General features: G+C 45.3%; 1 protein-coding gene across 1 annotated transcript in view; it reads right to left on the bottom strand.

Annotated features, from left to right (window-relative positions):
• Positions 1-25,101, bottom strand: part of pou6f2 (POU class 6 homeobox 2) — a 649,655-nt gene that overhangs the window by 237,554 nt on the left and 387,000 nt on the right. The window contains exon 5 of the mRNA XM_078215507.1: positions 20,710-20,912. Coding sequence (XP_078071633.1) covers positions 20,710-20,912 — 203 coding nt within the window. The remainder of the gene's footprint in view (positions 1-20,709; positions 20,913-25,101) is intronic.

The following is a 25,101-nucleotide window of genomic DNA, read 5'->3' as shown; positions in this document are numbered from 1 at the left end:
GAGCTTAGTCTTATATCCAGAGGACCACGTAGAGACAACGTGGCAGGAGCAGTCGCAAATCCCTCCTCGCCCCTCGGGCTCGAAGTGCTGTGTTATGGCGTGCTCCCATTTGAGCCAGACGACGGCTGCAGCTCCATGCGGCCCGTGGTGCTATTTCTGCGGAGGAGCAAAACATACCCGACAAAAGTGTCCCGCTAAAGCGGTAATCTGCACCGCATGCGGTAAAAAAGGTCATTATGCACAAGTGTGCAGATCGAAACCCAGGAACGGCAGTGCGGCCTGCGACTCTTCGGAGCTTGGATCATCACCATCGTCGTCGAAGTCGTGGTGGGGTTCGTCCACGTGCGAGTCCAGGACGACGCCATTACGGTCGACGGAGTCGGAGGAGTATGACCACCAGGGGTCGCTGAGTTTGGCGCCCTCACCCACGTGCGATTCATGGGGGCGGCCATGTTGGTCAACGATGACCACGAGCGACCAGCAGGGGTCCTCAGCATCGACTTCAGCTGCCTGCAGTGGCGTTCATGAACCAACGGTGGCGTCGATCATCCTGGACCAGGCTAAGCCTCATAGGCTCGATCGTTCAATGATGGATATCCAGGTAAATAATCATGTGCTTTATTGTCTGTTTGACAGCGGGAGCACTGAGAGCTTTATCCACCCTGACACTGTGAAGAGGTGTGGACTCCAGATTCAACCTGCCAAACAGACAATATCTATGGCATCAAGGTCCCGGTCTGTTGCCGTGCTAGGGAGTTGCGTGGTAACCTTGAAAGTACAAGGCCCAATTTACGAGCGTTTCAAGCTCCTTGTGTTGCCATATCTTTGCGCGCCAATTCTTCTCGGACTAAACTTCATGGTCCACATGAAGAGTGTAATCCTACAGTATTGTGGGCCACTCCCTTCGCTGGCAGTGGGAGAACAGCTGCTGTCTCCAAATTGCCCAACGCGCCCCGCCTGCAATCTTTCTACGTTAAAGATCACCACACCCTCTTTATTTCAGAATCTGGTACCAGGCTGCAAGCCCATCGCTACTAAAAGTAGGCGTTACAGCACTGAGGATCGGATCTTCATCAGATCTGAGGTTCAGCGACTCCTCAAAGAAGGGATCATACAGCCCAGTGTTGGTCCGTGGAGGGCACAGGTTGTTGTGGTCAAGAGCGGGAACAAACCCCGGATGGTCATTGATTACAGTCAGACCATTAACCGATATACGCAGCTGGATGCGTATCCTCTCCCGCGCATATCTGATATGGTCAATCAGATTGCGCAGTACCGGGTGTTCTCCACCATAGACCTCAAGTCCGCCTACCACCAACTCCCCATTCGCCCAGAGGACTGACAATACACGGCTTTTGAGGCGGATGGTCGCTTGTATCATTTTCTTAGGGTTCCCTTTGGTGTCACCAATGGGGTCTTGGTCTTCCAGCGTGCTATGGACCAAATGGTGGACCAGAACAGGCTGCGGGCTACCTTCCCATACCTGGATAATGTCACCATCTGCGGCCATGATCAGCAGGACTATGACACAAACCTCCATAACTTCTTACGCACTGCATCTCGCCTGAACTTGACCTACAACAGGGAGAAGTGTGTGTTCCGTACGCGCCGTTTAGCCATCCTGGGATACGTGGTGGAAAACGGTGTCATTGGCCCTGATCCAGACCGTATGCGCCCCCTTGCTGAACTTCCCTTGCCCGCTAGCGCAAAAGCACTGAGAAGATGCCTAGGCTTCTTCTCTTATTATGCGCAGTGGGTCCCTAACTACCGGACAAAGCCCGTCCGCTTATTAAGTCCACGACTTTTCCCCTCACGCCAGAGGCCCAATTGGCCTTCAAGAAATTGAAAGACGACATCGCGAAAGCCACGATGCACGCGGTAGACGAATCCATCCCCTTTCAGGTGGAAAGCGATGCATCTGATTTCGCCCTGGCCGCCACACTTAACCAGGCGGGCAGGCCTGTCGCATTTTTTTCCCGCACCCTCCAAGGCCCCGAAATTCGGCATTCAGCGGTGGAGAAGGAGGCCCAGGCCATTGTGGAGGCCGTCAGACACTGGCGCCATTACCTGGCGGGAAAGCGGTTCACCCTGATCACGGACCAGCGGTCCGTGGCGTTCATGTTTAACAACACGCAGAGGGACAAGATCAAGAATGACAAGATCTTGCGGTGGAGAATTGAACTCTCCACCTATAACTACGATATCATGTATCGTCCAGGGAAACTCAATGAGCCCTCGGATGCCCTCTCGCGCGGAACATGCGCTAGTATTCAGGAGGATCGTTTGAACGCCCTCCATAATGATCTGTGCCATCCTGGGGTCACTCGGCTCTACCACTTTGTAAAAGCCCGCAACCTGCCTTACTCGGTGGAGGACGTCAGGTCGGTAACAAGGAGCTGTCGGATTTGCGCGGAATGCAAACCGCACTTTTACCGACCTGACCGGGCACATTTGGTCAAGGCCACTCGCCCCTTCGAGAGGCTGAGTGTTTATTTTAAGGGCCCCCTTCCCTCAACAGATCGGAACGTGTACTTTCTAAATATAATCGATGAGTACTCCCGGTTCCCGTTTGTTGTCCCCTGCTCGGATACATCCACTGCCACGGTGATCAAGGCATTCCGTGATCTTTTTACCATGTTCGGGTACCCCAGCTATATCCATAGCGACAGGGGCTCGTCGTTCATGAGCGATGACTTGAGGCAATTCCTGCTCTCATACGGGATTGCCTCTAGTAGGACCACGAGTTACAACCCTAGGGGTAATGGACAGGTGGAACGAGAGAATGCTACAGTCTGGAAGGCTGTCCTACTGGCGTTGAAATCCAAAGGTCTTCCAGTCTCCCGTTGGCAGGAGGTCCTCCCTGATGCGCTTCACTCTATTCGCTCCCTCCTGTGTACGGCAACCAATGCTACTCCCCACGAGAGGATGTTCTCATTCCCTCGGAAGTCTTCCTCGGGGATATCTTTACCAGCTTGGTTGACGTACCCAGGACCCGTCCTCCTGCGGCGACATGTAAGGGCCCGCAAGTCCGACCCCTTGGTCGAACAGGTCCACCTCCTCCACGCCAACCCTCAGTATGCCTATGTGGCATATCCTGACGGGCGAGAGGACACGGTCTCGATCCAAGACCTGGCGCCAGCAGGGGACGTAGCAACTCCTGTCGCTCCCATACCCCCAGTAACAAATCCATTATCTCTCATTTCTTCCCTGGACACGGCGCGGCATCGGGACCATTGCTTAACAATTTTACTCCAATGCACAGCTTGCCTGAGCCCCGAAGATGGTCGCCACCGCAGGGCGTGTCAGGATCCCCTGCACTACCGTCTCATCAGGGTCAACCGGCCTGTGAGTCCGTGGAAGAACAGCTGGACGCCGTTTTGGGGAGAACGCCACCGCAAGTGCCTACTCCGGTGTCACCGCCGGTATTGAGGAGGTCACAACGACGGTGCGGTCCTCCAGACCGTCTGAACTTATAGACTGCTGACACTTTATTCTGTTTTTGTACCCCGCCGGCCTTTGTTCTCAAAGGAGGGGTGAATGTGGTGAACCATCGTTGGTTCCCACTGGATAGTACTGAGCCAGGGCTGGCCAGTACTACAAGGATGTATATATGTTACTGTTGGATTGTACTACTGTTGCTGTTGGGTTAGGGTGGGGTTGTTACACCTGTGTTTGTTACTGTTGTGGCACATCCCAGTCGGGCTCCGCCTCCTGGGAGAGGTACAAGAGTCCCTGCTCTGGCCGGGATCCCTTCAGTCTGGGATAGTGTACTAAAGTTTTGATAGCTTCATTGTTAGTTAATAAAAGCCTTCGTTTACTGAAGCTTCGAGCCTCGTGTCCAAATTGATGTGCATCAGAAAGTGCTAGAATCCATTATTGAGGAGGTTATAGTGGGATACTTACAATCATGTTTTGATGAGACCCGACGCAACATGGCTTTGTGAAAGGGAAATCACAATGAACTAATTATTTAGCAGGTCGCTAAAAGCGCGGATCCGGAACGGATCAGAAGACGGTAAAGTGGGATTTGGCGGTAGAGTTGGGCACGCGGTTCATTAAGTCGGGCCACCCGAATCGGGTGCAGACCGGGCCCGCGCCCGAATCAGGTGTCAGTAAAGCCGCAATCTGCTCGGAATCGGGTGCAGATTGTAGTATAGGCCCGATGCCCAACTTTACCGCGATTTCGCGCCCGAAGGTTTGGTAAAGTCGGGCTCAATGTCTTGCCCTGAGACTAAGTGGAGTTAGCTGAAGGTCGAACCAACCATAGAACCATAAGACCATAAGACATAGAAGCAGAATTAGGCCACTTGACCCATCGAGTCTGCTCTGCCATTCAATCATGGCTGATATTTTTCTCATCCCCATTCTCCTGCCTTTTCCCCATAACCCTTGATCCCCTTATTGATCAAGAACCTATCTATCTCTGTCTTAAAGACACTCAATGACCTGGCCTCCACAGCCTTCTGCGGCAAAGAGTTCCACAGATTCATTACTCTCTGGCTGAAGAAATTCCTCCTCATCTCTGTTTTAAAGGATTGTCCCTTTAGCCTGAGGTTGTGCCCTCTGGTTCTAGTTTTTCCTACTAGTGGAAACATCCTCTCCACGTCCACTCTATCCAGGCCTCGCAGTATCTTGTAAGTTTCAATAAGATCCCCCCTCATCCTTCTAAACTTCAACCAGTATAGAGCCAGTGTCCTCATCCGTTCCTCATACGACAAGCTTTTCATTCCAGGGATCATTCTTGTGAACCTCCTCTGGACCCTTTCTAAGGCCAACACATCCTTCCTTAGATATGGGGCCCAAAACTGCTCACCATACTCCAAATGGGGTCTGACCAGAGCCTTATACAGCCTCAGAAGTACATCCCTGCTCTTCGATTCGAGCCCTCTCGGCATGAATGCTAACATTGCATTTGCCTTCCTAACTGCCGACTGAACCTGCACATTAACCTTAAGAGAATCTTAAACAATGACTCCCAAGTCCCTTTGTATTTCTGATTTCCTAAGTATTTTCCTATTTAGAAAATAGTCTATGCCTCTATGCCTCCTTCCAAAGTGCATAACCTCACACTTTTCCACATTGTATTCCATCTGCCACTTCTTTACCCACTCTCCTAACCTGTCTAAGTCCTCCTGCAGCCCCCCCTGCTTCCTCAATACTACCTGTCCCTCTACATATCTTTGTATCATCTGCAAACTTAGCAACAGTGCTTTCAGTTCCTTCCTCCAAATCGTTAATGTATATTGTGAAAAGTTGTGGTCCCAGCACTGACCCCTGAGGCACACCACTAGTCACCGGCTGCCATCCTGAAAAATACCCCTTTATCCCCACTCTCTGCCTTCTGCCAGACAGCCAATCCTCTATCAATGCCAGGATCTTACCCTTAACATCACGGGCACTTAACTTATTTAATAGTCTCCTATGCGGCGCCTTGTCAAAGGCCTTCTGGAAATCTAAATAAATCACGTCCACTAGTTCTCCTTTATCTAACTTCCTTTTTACCTCCTCAAAGAATTCTAACAGATTTGTCGGCATGACCTCCCCTTGACAAAGCCATGCTGACTCAGTCCTACTTTATCATGCACTTCCAAGTACTCTGCAATCTCATCTTTAATCACAGAATCCCTGCAGTGCAGCAGGAGACCACTCGGCCCATCAATTCTGAACCAACTCTCCAAAACAGCATCTTACCCAGGGCCCACCCTTTGAGCATTTACCATGGCCAATTCACCCAACCTGCACACCTTTGATGTGTGGGAAAAAACCAGTGCACCCAGAGGAAACCCACCCTGACAAGGGGAGAATGTGCAAACTCCACACAGACGGTTGCCCAAGGCCGTAATCAAACTCTAACCACTGTGCTACCATGCCGCCCAGTCGAATTTTAAGGTTTAATTGTGTGAACAATTCACAGCATAACTGAATGCAGAGAGAATTCTTTGGTATAAGTCTAATATATGTACTTTAGGATTTAGCATTCCCCAGCTCCACCTTTACTGTTTAGATCTTTTGCCACTGCATATTATTTTATGCAACAAAATGTGACACAATATTTAAGTAAGTAAAAGTGTTTGAACAGGACAGATTATTTAAGCAGCAGCTTTTTCTCTCTTGTCCTGTAAGTAGTGGTACATATAATTGACTGGCAAATGGTGTAGCAGCTCTTGTGGGCGAGTCAGTGTTAGTTTCCTCTTTTGCCCCAGAATAAAAAAACAACAATCCTATTTGGTTCATAACTCCTGCAATACATCCAACTGAAGTTATGTCGCAGGATGGTTTGGCACCCAAGTTCCAAGAAGTCAATGGGCATAAAAATGGGGACATATGTAAAACAGGCTGCCAATTCATTACATTCTGTTGCACATTATTGCACAAAGTCAGGAATGACCTCTCCAACCCCCATTATCTTTTACTTGGGAGTCAGGGACACACATGTTGAGCTACTCAGACACCTGATTAACATTCATAAAAGTAAAAACTCAATGGAAATAATTTAGACTTCTTGTGAGAGTGTATGACTGGCAATATCGGATCAGTTGTCCATTGTACAGCTCTCTCTGAATCAAAATTATTCCCGTCATTTTTACTTCCATATGCCTTTATTTTAGTTGCATGTTTGCCAGTTCGCTGTGCATTCCTGTGTTGGTAGATCGGGATGGAAAAAAAAATGTTTAAATCTACATATACACTTCTAATAACTGAAGAGCAGAAACAATATTTTAAAAGAAATCATTATTTTCCTACAGGCTTGACTAAATATTTTTTCTTACTTGATATATGCTTGATAAAAGACTGTCTGAGTGATTTCTCCCCCTCACAAACTGCCAAAACTAAAACGCCTCCAGTATTTAAGGCTTTTCTTTTCCTCAAGAATTGAGTTCTCGAGATCAAACTTCAATTTGACAGTGAAATGCCATTCTAAAATGCAATGTGATTTTTAACATGAATCACTCACTCAACTGCTTGCATTTGCTGCATTAATGGAAACACAATTTAACTCTTACTAAAACCTGCAGTTCAGAAAATTGACCTAAAAAGAACCAGATATGCTGTATCTAAAACAGTAAAAATATATTTGATAAACACCTGAGTCTTGCTTCAATCAACTTCTTGCTATTATGGGACCAAATTTCCGTGGGGGATTCACCGATTGCGAATGTATGTATGAATATAAAGGACAGCAAAAACCAGCTATCAGATATACCATGGTATAACTTCAAACACTATGGGGGTAATTTTCCTGTCCCGCCCACCACGGGAATTGTAGCGGGCGGGGGCACGGATCATGCAAAGGTCTGTTAACCTCGGGTGGGATTTTCCGGTTTTGGGGCGAGTGCAGCCAGAAAATCCCACTGAATGACTCCCACTTATTCCCACTCAACCATCAGTTAGTCACTCAATCTCCCAGGTGAGTGAAAGAACTTGAGACCAGTTGCAAAAGAAAAATCAAGGGATTTCTTTCTAATCCTTGAAAATAATCAAGCAGGTTCCAGGAGACATTGGTGACTGAGAGACACGCCCCACAATACCAACCTACTTTTTAAATGTAGCTGTCAGCCCTGATTCATCTGATGGTAATTTTACCCCTGAGTCAGATGGTTGGGGTTCAAGTAAAGCTCCAGAGATTTGAACACATAATTTAGGAAAACACTCCAGTGCAATGCTCAGGGAGTGCTGTACTGTCAGATATACCATTTTTCAAATGGGATATTAAATTGAGGCCTCATCTGTCCTCTCAGGTGACTGTGAAAGACCCCAGGATACTACTCAAAGAAGAGGAAGAAGTTCTTCCTGGTATCCAGAAGTTCCTGGTATCCAGAAGTTCATCCTGGATTAATTCCCACTTGGAAATAAGTGGATGTATTAGTGAGAGGCAACATGGTTTTGTGAAGGAGAGGTCGTGGCTCGCGAACTTGATCGAGTTTTTCGAGGAAGTGACGAAGATGATTGATGAAGGTAGGGCAGTAGATGTTGTCTACGTGGACTTCAGTAAGGCCTTTGACAAGGTCCCTCATGGCAGACTGGTGCAGAAGGTGAAGTCGCATGGGATCAGAGGTGAGTTGGAAGGTGGATACAAAACTGACTCGGTCAAAGAAGGCAGAGGGTAGCAGTGGAAGGATGCGTTTCTGAATGGAGGGCTGTGACAAATGGCATTCCTCAGGGATCAGTGCTGGGACTTTGCTGTTTGTAATATATATAAATGATTTGGAGGAAAATGTAACTGGTTTGATTAGTAAGTTTGCAGATGACACAAAGGTTGGTGGATTTGCGGATAGCGATGAGGACCATCAGAGGATACAGCAGGATATAGATCAGTTGGAGACTTGGGCGGAGAGATGGCAGATGGAGTTTAATCCGGACAAATTTGAGGTAATGCATTTTGGAAGATCTAATAAAGATAGGAAATATACAGTAAATGGCAGAACCCTTAAGAGTATTGATAGGCAAAGGGATCTGGGTGTACAGGTACACAGGTCACTGAAAGTGGCAATGCAGGTGGAGAAGGTAGTCAAGAAGGCATATGGCATGCTTGCCTTCATCGGCCGGGGCACTGAGTTTAAAAATTGGCAAGCTTTATCGAACCTTAGTTAGGCCACACTTGGAATATAGTGTTCAATTGTGGTTGCCACACTACCAGAAGGATGTGGAAGCTTTGGAGAGGGTACAGAAAAGATTTACCAGGATGTTGCCTGATATGGAGGGCATTAGCTATGAGGAGAGGTTGGAGAAACTTGGTTTGTTCTCACTGGAACGACGGAGGTTGAGGGTGCGACCTGATAGAAGTCGACAAGATTATGAGAGGCATGGACAGAGTGGATAGTCAGAAGCTTTTTCCCAGGATGGAAGAGTCAATTACTAGGGGGCACAGGTTTAAGTTGCGAGGGGCAAAGTTCAAAGGAGATGTACGAGGCAAACTTTTTACAGAGAGTAGTGGGTGCCTGGAATTCATTGCCGGGGGAGGTAGTGGAAGTGGATACGGTGGTGACTTTTAAGGGGCGTCTTGACAAATACATGAATAGGATGGGAATAGATGGATATGGTCCCCGGAAGGGTAGGGGGTTTTAGTTCAGTCAGGCAGCATGGTCGGTGCAGGCTTGGAGGGCTGAAGGTCCTGTTCCTGTGCTGTAACTTTCTTTGTTCTTTGTATCCCTCAACTAAATTAGCTGCCTTGTTTCTGTATTTTACAGCATTACAGCAGTGACTATATTTAAAAGTACATAGTTGAGTTTGAAGCACCTTAGTACATCCTGAGGCCATGATAGGCACTAAACAAATGAAAGTACTTCTTTGAGTTATGTCAGCCAAAGCAGAAACTCCCATGAGAATTTTTGCAATAAATCTACACTTAGTATATATGTATCATTCCAAAAGTCAACAAATCTGAAAAAAGTACCCACTAATGTCTAACCTAAGTCTATACTTAGATACCTTAATTTCATGATCCGTGCACCTCCACATTCTTCTTCTTGAATTCTCCGCTGTAAGGTAGGCCCAGTCCATAGCACCACGATCTCCAGGAAAGAAGCAGGTCCCGAATCCACCCGAGCCTGAAAGGGGATTGAGCCCCATGTTGTTGGCACCAATCTGATCCACACTGGCCATCCAGTCAACAGAGCCAACTCACCCTTAAGGAGCCTGATTTACTGTGACCACATACATTTTTACATAGAGTTATGGATAGTGATAGTCCAATGATCAAATATTCTTTCCATCACACAGCTGATCAGGAATCTCTCCCACTGGTATATGCTGAAAGGATTTATATGTTGATACTCAACCCATTTTGCCATGTTATGAACGCACCTTTCTTGGCCATCAAGTCTGGTAGTGGAACTTGAACCCGGAGCTTCTGGCTTAGAGGCAGGGATGCAACCCACTGCACCACAAAACTTTCCTCCATATTCTATCTAAAACTAATTTCCTACTCACTTGGACCAAATCTAATATTTCCATTATTGTCGGGACTGCTGTAAATCTGATGAAACATTGGTGGAATCCCCAGACAAACAGCAGGGATTTGGATATGGTATGTCTCTGCCATTTCTGGGAGTTTCCAGCTAAGAGGTGAGAACTCTATTCACACCTTACATGGTAAATATTATCAGGGGATGGAGCAAAGGGCAGGAACTTCCGAAGATGGGAGTTTCCACTGGCCTGGCTCCTTCAGTAGCTGGAATATCTCTGGCTGTTGATAGACATTTTGCATAGTAACCATTAGTTTGGTGAAAGTCCCACTGTTGGAGTACAGGCTAGAGAGTGGGACACAACTCCTGAAGAAAGATCTGATTTTTTAAACGTAAGTGTCAAGAGGGATATAGTTTGGGCCAGAGCCATAGCAATGCTCCTAAAAACATGCAGATACTGTTCCCTCCTGACAGGAAGAAGTCAATGAAACCAAGAAAACATGGCTGAAGCAAGTGGAGGAGGTCAGCAGATGCCACATTCTTGGATTCAATGCCAAAAGTGTTTATAACTTAAGCAGGGCAGGAAAGGCATGTTTATATATGATGGTGTGTCTATCATCTAAAACCCTCACATTGCCTTCTCAAGTATATTTCAACAGATCATACCTCACATTAACTTACCTTGCAAGTCCACCCATTCCTCAGTCTGCACACTTCTTCATATCCCCATCTATCCATCCATCGCTGCCACTCATTCTCACCTTTATGTAATGTAATGTCTCTTCCTTGTAGTCACGTACAAATACTTTCCATCCATCCATTCAATATATGCCATCAATCTTGCACTTAGTATCATCATTAAATATCAGACAGTCCGATGGCATACAACACTCGCTGATGTTGACTTGGTGTTGGCAGTGGTGAAATATAATTACATTTATAATGATCACTTAAAAGATTTTTATCTTGGCAGTTGCAATTCATTTAATCTCACATTCTGAATGAGCTCTATCGCAAGATTCATGCAAACCATACACCAACTCAGGCACTCATACTTCTGTGCAATCGGTATGAAAGATAGTTGGATTTCACAGGATAGTAAGCGCAGATGGTGGAAACAGGGACTGCAACAGCAAGTCCACATGAGAGGATGCAGGATGCACTAAGCTCAGTTAGCTGGACACACATGCCAAGTCTTAGGGGTCACCAAAGGAGATTGCTACTTCTGGAGTAGAGGCAGAAATGTACTAGCAGCCATTCCAGCTACATTGTGCACCCTTACAGAGAGACTGGAGAAATCCATTCATGCCACAGGTCTTTGTGATGATGCCTTAGTGCATGGAAAGTGTGGCAACCTGCATGAAGCAGCAAACATGACAATCAAATGAATACATGCAGGCTTCACTCGTGGCTTTCACATTATGAAGGCCACTTTAAATTGGATGCATGATACAATAGCTTTGGCCATTTGTCATCTCACTGATTTGCAGCTAAGTGCTCTCCAGATCATTGCTAGCATGGAAGTGTAGGTGGGCAATGAGACAGATGATGATGAACAGGAAGTGTGGACTCCGGTCAAAGTGAATTCACTTCTCACCAGTTGCCAATCCACACCACACCCTCCCTCCTGTCAGTGTGTTATAAGCTGCTTCATGTCCCGATGGCTAAGTCCAGCCCTGAAGTGGTGCAGGTGGCACAGTCTTTGGTGGGGCCCTCACAGGCTCCAAAACCCACAGTGTGGTGATCAACAGTCGGAGACAACAAGCATCTGAGCAGTGTGCCTTGACCTCTGCTGAAGCCTAATAATTGCACCATGTGTAAGTGCTAGGAAGAGGGAGACCTTAAGAGCAGAAAATGTGCCAGAAATACTCAGCATGTCATGCAATATTGATGGAGAAAAACAGAGTTACCAGCTGAAATTTTCCAGACATAGAAAATAATTGAGAACCAGGACATTTATAGGCCCATTGGTATTTGATGTCCACATGGTGTCGCAATCATAGGTGAGGCAACCTATTAACAGCCTATCTCCGTGGACATCAGGTGGGTTTTGAGTGGGAGATGGAAGTCAGGTGGCTAATTAAAGGGCTCCTGAACTGTGGTTGCAGGCCGAGTTCCTCTGTTGCTATGAAAAGTAAAAGAGAGAAGAATAGATGGACAGCTTGTGTGGAAGGACAATTGGGTTTAATGACACCTCCTTTGAGATGATGGTGGAGGCGGTTAGGGCCCACACAATTTGATATGGGGGTAGGGCCTAGGTGAGATTGTGGTCGGTGCAGACTCGATGGGCCGAATGGCCTCTTCCTGCACTGTAGGGTTTCTATGATTCTATGATTTCTAATTATATTGTTCCTGGAGAGTGAGAGGAGGAGGCCAGTTGCAATGATGAAGCAGGCTTATGTGGAGATGGAGTAGTCCAGCTGCAGAGTAGTAAGGAGGACATGGATTCACTGCCAGAAGCAATTCAATGACCTGCTGAGATGGGTATGTGTGTGGCATGAAAACACAGGTGGAAATGTTTGGCATGAGGATGCCCTCTGCACTGCACTCCTTCACTGATAATAAGTGCTACCAATACTGAGATTCTGGAAGCATGAATCATGGCCACACACACGTTAGAATGGCATTAAAATATGAATGGTCTGAGAAGTCTAAAACAGTGCAAAGCCTACTCAGCTGCGGGTGTGGACACTTTAATTCATCCCACTCTCGCTCCTCACCATTCAGGAGCAGAGAGCACACAACACCCTAGGAGGCTCACTGGCTGTAATCTCACTCTTGATGACAATGGAAGAGGAGGCCCTGGAGGGTGGCAAGGTTTCAGTAGGGCATGGAGTTGCTGAGGGTGAGGTGGAGGCTTTCCAGAGCGTGGGTGAAAGCATAGGCCGGGATTCTCCCAAAACATTTCTGAGTGCCAAATTCACGTAAAAACTGGAGTAAATCCCACTTTTTTATTTTCGCAGGGTTTTCAAAATGAATCTCCCGCACTTTGTGCATCACAGAGTGTCCTAACGTAAAGCTCTATAAAAATCAGTGGGCGGGGCCTATTCCTGCTGGCGAGGCCGGCAGCATAGCGCTGAGCGGGCAACTGCGCATGCGTCAATCTTTCATAGCGGTGATCGGCACATGCACAGTAGGCCCGCACTGCCAGCCTCCCGATCATTGGCCAGCACAGCAACCCCCATCGCTGCCACACAGATCCCCCCCAACCCCCGATTGCTGGCTTCTCGGACGTCTCCGGGCCAGTCCCAAAATCCTCCCCGCCCATTCTGGCCCTCCTCGATCTCCACTATCCCCTGGCAGTCCCAATCCCCCAATCGCCCCTCCTCCCCCCCACACCAGCAGCCTTGATGCACGTCCCCCCGGCAGTCCCTAGTGCCCCGTCAGGTTGACACCACCTCCTCCCCATCCCTGCCTGAGATTAGCCAGTCCCGATCAGCCCTTCTCTCCCTCTGTCACTGATCCCAAATGCAGAGTGGCAGCGGGAGCCCCATGCCCACCAATCACCCTGCCCCACTATTAGGTCCCGCCCCTTGGGCATTGCCACTTTGCTCCTTGGGCATTGCCAGGGGGCGAGGTTGGCAAGGCCAGGCTGGCAATGTCCAGGGGGTACCTCCCCTTACCACCAACCTCCTCACTCCAAAGGGGTTGGGCCGCCAGCACTCTGTTAGTGGGGAGCTGTTGTAAGCCCCACTAGAGTGAACCATTCCTGGCATGGAGTGGTGGCGGGGGGGGGGGGAAGGCTCGTGGGCCCAGAGATTTCACTCCCAGGCCGACTAATGGGCTGTAAATTTTAATTTAAATATTTTAATCAGCTCCTCGGCGATATCCGGCGCAGAGCTGACGATGCCGGAATTCTGGAGGCCGGAGACGTGTGGAGGCCCTGGCACCCAGCGGTGAGTCCACAAGTGGCCCCCGCTTACATCTCCCCCATAATGTCTGAAACATACTACAGTCTTGGAGCACCCAGCTTATCTATATTTTTATATCTAGGCCTTCTCATTTGATTAGTAGCTAGAACAGTGTAAAAGCAGCCATGAGATGCAAGTTTCTTTAATTTATACCTTCTCTAAAGTGCAGGGCCAATGTTAGAGAAAGAACAGGAAGTGTCAGAGGCCTCTGTGGGCAAGCTCCATTTTGGAGAGTCAAATGCACCCTCCACCAATGCAGATACATACCTTGGTGAGACCACAAGTCAAATTGTTGACATAAGTTGAGCATCACATCACATGTGAGCAGGAGATAGAGGCAGGAAAAGCTGTGGGGAGTCCTTGTCAGAGGGTGTAGGTTAGCATCACCATACTTAACCTGCCGGAGATGTTGAGCCTCAGAGATCAGGCACAAAGTGGGTGCTTGTGCAGCAGCAAAAGGAAATGTTTGGACATTTGGCAGAGTTTCCGGAGCCTGTGCATGCCCTTGGGCAGAAGATGGAGGCATCCAATCATATCATGAGCGCCACCATCCCTCAGTCAAATGCCCCATTGAGAACTTTAATTGAAACAATAGCCACTCTCATGGAGACTCATATAAACCTGGCCAATGCGTGAGTGCAGAAACAGCAACGTGGCTTGCACTGTGTGGCTGCAATGTTCAGCAATGTTGATGGTTAAATCAGTCTCAAGTGCTCTCCTGTTCCTGGTTAACCCTTAAAAGACTGGAGCAGTCAAAACTAATAGCAATGGTGGGGCATGGCATCTTCAAGATGTCTGTGGAAATTGGCCACCCCCGGGCCCCTCTGACAGAGACATACCCTGCAACCTCCCCACCATGACTGAGATTGCCCCTGCATATATGAAGGTGAGACAGACTAAGTTGACTCCTTCATAGGCACAACGAACCAGAATGGCAGTCACAAGCATCTCCTTCGCCAGAGCAAAGAACAGGCTGCCTCCATATCAGCCTCAGCCACAGAGGGTGAACCATGTAGAAACTCACAGAAGAGGAAATGGAAATTGAGATAGCATCGCTATGGGGATTACAGGTGAATTTACTAATGAATTTGTAAAATTTATAAGCTTTACTTGAATGAAGCCTCCTATATTGAAAAGTTATTAATTATCATGTATTTCATTGTGTTGAATTTGTCAGGAAAACTGAGGCAGTTTTAAGTAATCTATAATTGTATTGTTAAGTATTAGAATAAGGTACAGATTTAGTTGGGTTTAATTTAGTGTTCTTGTGCAAGAAAGGGTAAAACTCTAGTTAGATTCATGTCAAACAAAAGTGTTTGCATGCATGGGCGGGTTTTGGTTTCAGTTCAAACTGTGTTTCTATTGTGCTGAGACATAGTTTACGACAGAAAAAGTAAACACGAGCTTGGAGAAAAAATGAGATGTTGCTTTGCAGCCGGGACCACTTTTATGGAAAGACCTCTTTGAGGTCTGTTTTAACTGGAAGCCAGAGTATAAGGAGCTTCACAGGGAGAGAGGGGACAACAAAAGCCATACAATGAAGTAAGGGGCAAGGAAGCAAGTGCCTGAAATCTAAAGAACAGTTAGTTAAGAAAACTAGAGATGGAAGAGAATTTTTCAGGAAGCCTGAAGTTAAAGGAACAGAGGAAATTGGAACTCAAACAGGGTATTGTTCATTGAAGCCACAGACAGAGCTGAGAAGGAGTTGACCAGTGAGAAGCCAAAGATATCTGAAGTGATTCCTAGGTTTGTGATATCTTACTACAGCTTTTGAAGCAATAGTTGAAGTAATTGTTGAGCAATTAGTGGCTGGGCCTCAGAGTTGGTGTAAATACTTAAGAGCATTCAAGACAAAGGAGATTGAAAGGAGAGTTGTAAAACCTCGAAGCGGATCCTTGTTGGGAGCAGCTGAGAGAAAGCCTTGTTTGAAAGGATAGTTGGAAAGCCTGGGGTGAATCCTTGGTGAAAACAATTGATGGAAAGCATTTGGTTGAATGAAAATTTTATAGCATGTCTTTTTGAGAGTGGAGTTTGGGAACACTCGTGTGACAATCAGGATTGATTGAGTGCCATCTGCCACTTGATTTCAAGTGGAGTGTTGTCTGACTACAGTTAGCCTATTGGGTTAGAGGGACTCTGTGTTTATTGAGAACATCATAGTATAAGATATATCATGTAACCTGTGTTATCCTTAAAATATGTGCACCATTTGTGAAGATAAGTGGGAATGAAAGGGTATTGTATTATAGTCAAACTTTTCATGTTTAAGATTTTTTTTGTTGTTAAAAGCTAATTGGTAGCCCTGTGACTTTGTTCATCCATGTTTTCTTAAAAAAAAGTAAAAATTATGGTCATTTGAGCCTGTGTTCCATTCTGGAATCTTCCCGTCCAGTAGTGACATCAACTAGGATCGTAACACAATGCAAGTGTGCAGTTAGGAATTCAGGAGTGACCTGGATTGTGTGCAATCTCTGGAGAAGTTAGTGCCTTCTTCTGCCTCCGCCATCCCTTTGTGGCACTCTGCTGCTGCTTGTCGTGCTGTTTGTCTTACCCGATCCACCCGATTACTGAATAAGTGGATCCCATATCCAGGCGTGCCCCTCAGTGTTGCACACCCCAGTTAACCTAGCAGACTATGTTGGCGAAAAACATCCTAAATTATCACCCACAACACTTGTTCCATTTCTTACTGATGATTTCTCAATGCCAGGTCTCTGGCAATGCAGAGAAGCATCCTTGCTGCTTCCACAATTTATGTTATTATACTGCAAGTCATTTCCTGCGAAAGGCTTTCTGCTGCTGAGTTGTCAAGGTGCTGACACACATAACAATGTTCAACCTGCGCTCATAACTGAAATTCTAAAGGACAGACTAATTGCCCTTTTAACCGCACTAATTGACTACATGTAGCTGCCAGGTGGGTATCCGCTGCCTTTCCTGCAAAAGTGCATGGGGGCATTGCTGGTTGTTAAATAGCTTATGCCGTATTATTTTTGGGTCTCGTTGGCCACATTTCACATTCTAAGTAGTATCCTTTGTCTCTGAGCACCCAGTCGGTAACTCTGCCATGAAGTGTGATTGAATTGGCAGGGTGAACTAGCACACAGACAAAAGCATCACGGCAGTTGCACGAGAGCCTTTCACATATGCTTAAACATCTTTGTGTGCTTCACACTAGATGCAGATTGAGGGAATGGAAGCCTTTGCGATTGATGAATACTTGTGGATTTGTGGAGATCTTAATTGTGAAGTGTGTGCAGTTTATGACACCCTTTTGAAAAGTTAGCTAGAGTTGCAAACCCAACAGCCGCTCCCTCCGACTGGCATAATCAGTGGTAAGCTTAATTATCTCCCTGGCAAATAAGTCAAATGCATTTGTGGGAAGCTGACTGCAAAATACTGCAAATGTCCTTGGCATAACTCTGAAAGGAATTGGAGCCAAAGAAATTTAGCATGGTGGTGATTCTGACAACCACTGGCAAAGCATGGCCACCAGATCCACTTGGCAGCCAATCATTTTCTAACTGCCTGGTGTAGTAATTGTTGCTGCTGTTGGTCCTCTGCCGCTCTTGCTGCTATTACTTGGTCCAATTACAACAATATGAACAGCACCCATACTGATTTGATAAAGTGCAGTTCCAAAGTGAAGATTAGACAATCAAACCTCTAAAGTTGTGGAAATCAACTCTCGTCACAATCATTTTCAAATAATCAGGCAAGAAATCAGCTATAAGTTCTCAGTGTCTATTGATGTATTCTTCTTTTTCATGTCTTCAGTGCATTAAATTGCCATTGTATTCTCACCTTGGTTTCACTAACAAGCTCCAGGAAACCTGGGAAACCAATGCGTCCACAGTTAAATTCCAAAGGCCATGTGAATATCACTGTAAGTCAGCAATTAACATACAGAAGTTGACAATTTTCCTCTCCATCAGGGATCATTCACACACAGTCTAACACATTGCAATTAAATGCTGAAGTAAGCAGACTCAAGTCAGCATCCCGATGCACTGTTCATTTCTGTCTTTTTAAAGCCCCAACCACACCAAAACTCACGCACTCCTGCAAGTTAAAGTTCACCTTAAATTATCTCTGATTCATCTCTTACAAATATAAGTCAGCTCCATCCGATAGAATTCATTTCCTTCCATGTTCCTAACACTAGATGAAACTGAACAAAATAAGCTATTTCCTGTGTTTCATTCAGAGAACGATAATACATCTTCACAATAAACATTGTCAGCTACTCATCATTAACACAGAACAGACTCTTCTAATCCGTTCCAAAGTGGCCTTAAGATTTGTTCTCAGATCTGCTCATTATCATTGAATTAACCTATTGCCACAAATATGTGTGAGAACTCTTTTGATTTGATTTGATTTTTGATTTTTTTAAATTTGATTTATTATTGTCACATGCATTAGTATACTGTGAAAAGTATTGTTTCTCGTGCGCTATACAGAGCATACCGTTCATAGAGAAGAAAAGAAGAGAGTGCAGAATGTAGTGTTACAGTCATAGCTAGGGTGTAGAGAAAGATCAGCTTAGTGCGAGGTAGGTCCATTCAAAAGTCTGATGGCAGCAGGGAAGAAGCTGTTCTTGAGTTGGTTGATACGTGACCTCGGACTTTTGTATCTTTTTCCTGACGGAAGAAGGTGGGAGAGAGAATGTCCAGGGTGTGGGGGGCCCTTATTTTGCAGGCTGCTTTGCCGAGGCAGCGGGAAGTGTAGACAGAGTCAATGGATGGGAGGCTGGTTTGTGTGATGTTAGAATTTTGAAGACACCTCTTCCAATTGCAGATCTTGGTAAAGATTTCCTCACGGTCATAATGATATCTATCATCTCTTCTTGAGGGACTTTGGGTTTTTATCATGGCCTCTTACACAATAATTTGTCCCAGATAGAATAACTATGACTACTGATCGCTCTACAGCTCGATAAAAACATGCTCCTTGTCTGTGAAAACAATCTGTGAACTATTGGGCCCAAAGTCACTCATGAACGGGATAGGTTTGTGGAGCTTTTATGATTTTTCTGGAAGAGTTCTGTGCTAACAAGCTGTCAGTATGAGTTGAGAGAGAATTCTGGGGTTTAGATCCAAAATACAACAGGATTACATTTTCCACTATTTGACAGGCTATTGAGCTGAGCTTTATAAGCTTCCTGTCTGGAGACACCAGCTTTGTACATAGTATGAAAATAATGTGGGATGTAACATAGGAACTGGAGTCCATTCAGCTTCTCTAACCTGCTCTACTATTCAATTAGACCGAGATTGATTTACACCTCAACTTCAATTACCCACCTTTGCTCCATAGCTCTTGATATACTCTGTCGAGCAAAGATCTATTGATTTCTGCCTTGAAAGCTCCAATTGTCTCAGCATCTAAAGTCCTTTAGGGGAAATAATCCAAATTCATACCACCCTTTGTGTGAAAAAGTGTTTCATATTTCACTCCTTAATGACTTGGCACTAATTTAAAAATATGCTCCCTTGTTCTAGATTTCCCTACCAGAATGGATAGGTTAATAGAGCTATTGGTATGCCTGATGTCACCAGTAAAGGACCAGAATAAAACTTTATGCACCTCTCTAAAATTTGTGAAATACTTTCGCAAGTCAATGATCATACAAAGCAAATCACTGCATGCTTTCAATCTCTCTTGCTAATGAGTCACCATATAGTTAGATGCATTAGGTGCTGTAACTTCCTTCCACTTAAGAGACTGTGGTTTGCTCCCATTTTCAAATGTGGGGGACATGATTTGTCACTGAACTGTCCAAGCAGTGGAAATTGTGAACACTAATATTCTGCTCCACGACATCCTGGCTACATTACTATCATTGTAGGCCCAATTATCACCCATATGTACAGTGGTTATGCCTTGTCCAAGCATCTAGGCTTTGCTTCTTTGTGGTGACCCAGAGATGGTGGGAATGTCAGGCCAACTAAGAATGAAGGCATCAGGGCTGCTGCTGGAATAGCAGGCATTCACTGACATGATGGTTTGGGCATGGCTGGACCAGCTCTATGTTAATTGAGTGGAACTATTGCCCTTCCTGTACCTCTTCCAACTGACTTGCAGAGTATACAGAGCCATGCACATGCAATCCATGGTTCCCTGCTTCATCAGCAATACCACATTCCCAGCCTGTGCCTGCTCTGAATAGAGAGAATCATTAACTTTGTTTTCCTCATATACAGGGCTTCCTTTACTTCCAAAATGCCACTAATGAGCTAATTCAACACAAGAAGTTTGTTCACTCTATATCCTGCTCTTCCTCTATGGAACTCTGTGTGGTGTTCTCATTTCCTCATCATTTGCCCGGATCAAAGTCTGTCATAAGAAATGCAAATAACTGACACAATTGTGCTTGAACTGAAGTAAGCTTTCACTTAACCACAAACTTTGTTTCAGAAATTGAAGTTACTCGGATCTGATGTTTAAGTTTATTTATTAGTGTCACAAGTAGGCTTACATTAACACTGCAATGAAGTTACTGTGAAAATCCCCTAATCGCCACACTCTGGCACTTGTTCGGGTACACTGAGGGAGAATTTAGCATGGCCAATGCACCTAACCAGCACATCTTTCAGACTGTGGGAGGAAACCAGAGCACCCAGAGGAAACCCACGGAGACAGAGGGAGAACTCCACACAGATAGTGACCCAAGGTGGGAATCGAACCCGTGTCCCTGGCGCTGTGAGGCAGCTGTGCTAACCAATGTGCCACTGTGCCTTTTGAAGATGTTGGGGTTCTGCTAATGAAATTTGAATTAACCGTAAACTCTCAGTGAATTCTAGTTCAAGCATATTCCAAAATAATCGGTAAAGAGCAACAGCATCATTTACAGGATACACTTTGTCTGCAGTTGAATTAAATTGCCCTACCTGAAGGGGACTGGTTGGAGTCAGAGTTGACTGGAGGCATTGCCCTGGGGATTGGCTTTGTTTTTGAGGGGATGATGCCTGTTGACCAGGCAGCTGGTGGTTCTGTTGGTGTTGGTGCTGTTGCTGTCCTTGTTGTTGTTGTTGCTGTTGTAGCTGCTGAAGATGTTGAAGTTGCTGTATTTGGGAATTCAGGGATGAGGTAGCTGTGGTACATAAAGACAGTCATAATAAATGTAATGTTGAATATGCAAAGAATAAGTTTAAGGCATCATAAATAATCATTATTTTAGCCAGCTACTTTTCTTTTTTGCCAGTTTTCTTTCATTTTCTCCAGAAACTGTTGCCTCTTTTCTTTGGAGTACAGCTTCACAGACAATGACAACATTTCACTATCCCACCCATGTATCCATTATTTTCATGGGCATTTTTACACTGACCATCATCAGGCTATTCCACTCTGAGAAGCATTGCAGCAGAGTTCAATACTGTCCTCACCCAACAGTGATCAGCAGTAGGATCCTCTAGATGATTTTGCCATCTCTGTTCCATAACCACTGCGGCCAATTTTAGTGTCTTTACCACAATCCTGGCGGAGATCAGCTCGGTCAGGGTAGACTTTGTGATTATAAACAGAAAATGCTGGAAAAACTCAGCATGTCTGGCAGCATTTGTGATGAGAGAAACAGAGTTAACAATCGAGATTCCTGACCTTTCATCAGAACTGCTGCTCGCTCCACAGAGTATCTGCAGCATTTTCAGATTTCCAGCATTCCCAGTACTTTGCATTTTCTATATTTCATAGATTGGAGGTCAATTTTTAAGCAGGTAGTGAAGATAATTGGGGGGCGAATCTCTCAGTGGGCTTCCCGCTGGGTGCCACGGACTCCGCGAGTCTCCAGGTGCTGGATTTCCAGCACCGTCAGCTCCGCGCCAGAAATTGGTGTGGAGCAGAATAATTTATTTAAATTTGAAATTGCATCTAATTAACGGGCCAGGGACTGAAATCTCCTGGCATGCGCAGTGGCCAGCTCAGCGCTATGCTGCCATCCTCTTCAGCAGAAATAGGTCCCACACCCAGCTTTTCAACAGGATTCACACTAGTGCACACTGAACTCTGACATCCATCATTATGAAGTGCTTCGAAAGGTTAGTCATGGCACAAATCAATTCCAGCCTCCCGGACTACCTGGATCCACTACAGTTTGCCTACCGCTGCAACAGGTCCACAGCAGACGCCATTTCCCTGGCCCTGCACTCAACCCTGGAACACCTAGATAGCAAGGACACCTATGTCAGACTCCTATTTATTGACTACAGCTCAGCCTTCAACACTATTATTCCTATGAAACTCATCTCCAAACTCCATGGCCTAGGCCTCGGCACCTCCCTCTGTGACTGGATCCTGAACTTCCTAACTCTCAGACCACAATCAGTAAGGATAGGCAACAACACCTCCTCCATGAAATCCTCAACACCGGTGCCCCACAAGGCTGTGTTCTCAGCCCCCTACTATACTCCGTATACACCTATGACTGTGTGGCCAAATTCCCCTCCAATTCGATTTTCAGGTTTGCTGACGACACCACCGTAGTGGGTCGGATCTCAAACAATGACGAGACAGAGTACAGGAATGAGATAGAGAATCTGGTGAACTGGTGTGGCAACAATAATCTCTCCCTCAGTGTCAACAAAACGAAGGAGATTGTCATCGACTTCAGGAAGCGTAAAGGAGAACATGCCCCTGTCTACATCAATGGAGATGAAGTAGAAAGGGTTGAGAGCTTCAAGTTTTTAGGTGTCCAGATCACTAACAACCTGCCCTGGTCCCCCCATGCCGGTATTATAGTTAAGAAAGCCCACCAACGCCTCCACTTTCTCAGAAGACTAAGGAAATTTAGTATGTCAGCTAAGACTCTCACCAACTTTTACAGATGCACCATAGAAAGCATTCTTTCTGGTTGTATCACAGCTTGGTATGACTCCTGCTTTGCCCAAGACCGCAAGGAACTACCAAAGGTCGTGAATGTAGCCCAATCCAGCACGCAAACCAGCCTCCCATCCATTGACTCTGTCTACACTTCCCGCTGCCTCAGCAAAGCAGCCAGCATAATTGAGGACCCCACGCACCCCGGACATTCTCTCTTCCACCTTCTTCCTTCGGGAAAAAGATACAAAAGTCTGAGGTCACGTACCAATCGACTCAAGAACAGCTTCTTCCCTGCTGCTGTCAGACTTTTAAATGGATCTACCTCACATTAAGTTGATCTTTCTCTACACCCTAGCTATGACTGTAACACTACATTCTGCACTCTCTTGTTTCCTTCGCTATGAACAGTATACTTTGTCTGTATAGCACGCAAGAAACAATACTTTTCACTGTATGTTAATACATGTGACAATAATAAATCAAATCAAAACTGCAGTGCACAGAGTGTGGGAGATTCATTTTGAAACTCCCGCTGAAAAAAACCAACGGGATTTACTCCAGTTTTTACACGAATTCAACACTTAGGGCAGGATTTTACGGCCTCGCTCTGGCGAGATTGTAAAATCCCGCCCGAGGCCAATGGAGATTTCCGTTCTGGGAACCTCGCCTGCCCTGATTCTGGGGCGGGAGAGATGGTAGAGTTTCAGCCTTAGGATTCTTTTCGGAGAATCCCACCCTTGGTCTTTCAGTGCCAACTGCCATTTGTTAGTCCAAAAGGTCGCAATAAACAGAGGAAGAATAAGAGAGATTGACTAATATACCATAAAAGTATATATTAATATATACAATCATAAATGGGCTAACATTGATTAGCAGGAATAGATTAATGTACAATGACAGGGATTGATTGATATTTCAAAAAAGTGATGCACTAATATAAAAGTGATTTATTGATATACAAGAAGTGACTTACTAATATACAATAATAGGGAAATTCTAATTTGGCTACCACTTCCCTAAAATTGTATTTGATTTAGAAAATAATTCAGCTTACATTTATCTAGAATATCCACCACTTGCAAGTCAGTAAGTTTATCCCAGAAGCCACTATATTGGGCAAATGGCTGCAACCATTTGTCATTATGAAAGGTGCCAATTGTTAAAGGTTCCACTTAACCCATGTTAATCATGCCGACTACTCAAGTAGTTCCAAAAGCTGCTTGCACCTTGCCATTAGCTGCCATTATGTTACTACCACTTGCAAGTAGGATTTTAATTTTGAACATACTCAATTATTTTTTATTGAAAAATATGTTTCTTGAAGTTTAACAAGAGAAAATTACTGTACATAGGATCTAGACCTGCTGCCACTGCTTTGGGCCCATCTGGCTGACGTGCTGAGACTGTCTTGCTCTGATTTAAAACCAAATAGGAGTGGCACAGTGGCACAATGGTTAGCACTGCTGTCTCACAGCGCCAGGGACCTGGGTTCGATTCCCAGCTTGGGTCACTGTCTGTGTGGAGTTCTCCCCAGGTCTGCGTGGCTTTCCTCCAGGTGCTCCGGATTGGCCATGCTAAATTCTCCCTCAGTGTACCTGAGCAGGTGCCGGAGTGTGGCAACTAGGCATTTTCACAGTAATTTAATTGCAGTGTTAGTGTAAGCTTACTCGTGACACTAATTAAAACTATTAAATATTCTGAGGGCATAGTTGAAATATTATCTGAATACAGGAACATAGTTTGATTATATTAATTTTTTTGTGTGTTATTACATTTCATTTTGATATGGGGAAGCAGAAGTATACTGGCTTTATATCAGTGGTTATACCAGCCATTGCATATAGGAGGCAAAAGGAGTTTATTCAAATACATCCACAATAACCAATGGGGACTGCACCCATTGTCCCTCAAGTCATTCTGAATCATATCACCACCAATTCAGAACCGGAACAACCTATTTGCATCAATGTACCATACCTCCGGTTGATAATGTTTCCTGTTTTAAATTCCAATGTCTATATTTATAAGGGAAATGGTCTATGTGAACTTATTGGGCTTTAATTACACCCTCCTGCAAAATGCCGTTCTGTAATTCCTTGATCTAATTGATATTGGTTAATTGATTATATTGTCTAATTGATTTTGACTTCAACAACGCAGGGTGTGGAGGAGCAGGGAATCACTAACAGCAACTTCTGAATTTCTACATCTTACTGTGCAAATGTGGACGCCAAAGGTTGCTGCCAATTTCACAGAGCAATGACAACAAACATTGACTGTTTCACTGTCATTACAACTGTAAAATCCAAGCTAAGTATTTTGGCTTTATAACTCAACTCAAACTGTGTTTGACTGCTACTCTGCATTAGTTGGATATGATGAGCTTGAGTCCACTAAGATTCAGTTCCAGGAAAAAGCATGTGCTTCATTTGCCTTGCTCATCTCCAAGATTGGGAAGGGAATCA

This window comes from Mustelus asterias, chromosome 7, assembly GCF_964213995.1.
Source record: "Mustelus asterias chromosome 7, sMusAst1.hap1.1, whole genome shotgun sequence".
NCBI lineage: Eukaryota > Metazoa > Chordata > Chondrichthyes > Carcharhiniformes > Triakidae > Mustelus > Mustelus asterias.
Note: the sequence above shows the minus strand (reverse complement) of the source record. Positions and strands in the feature narration are given on the sequence as shown.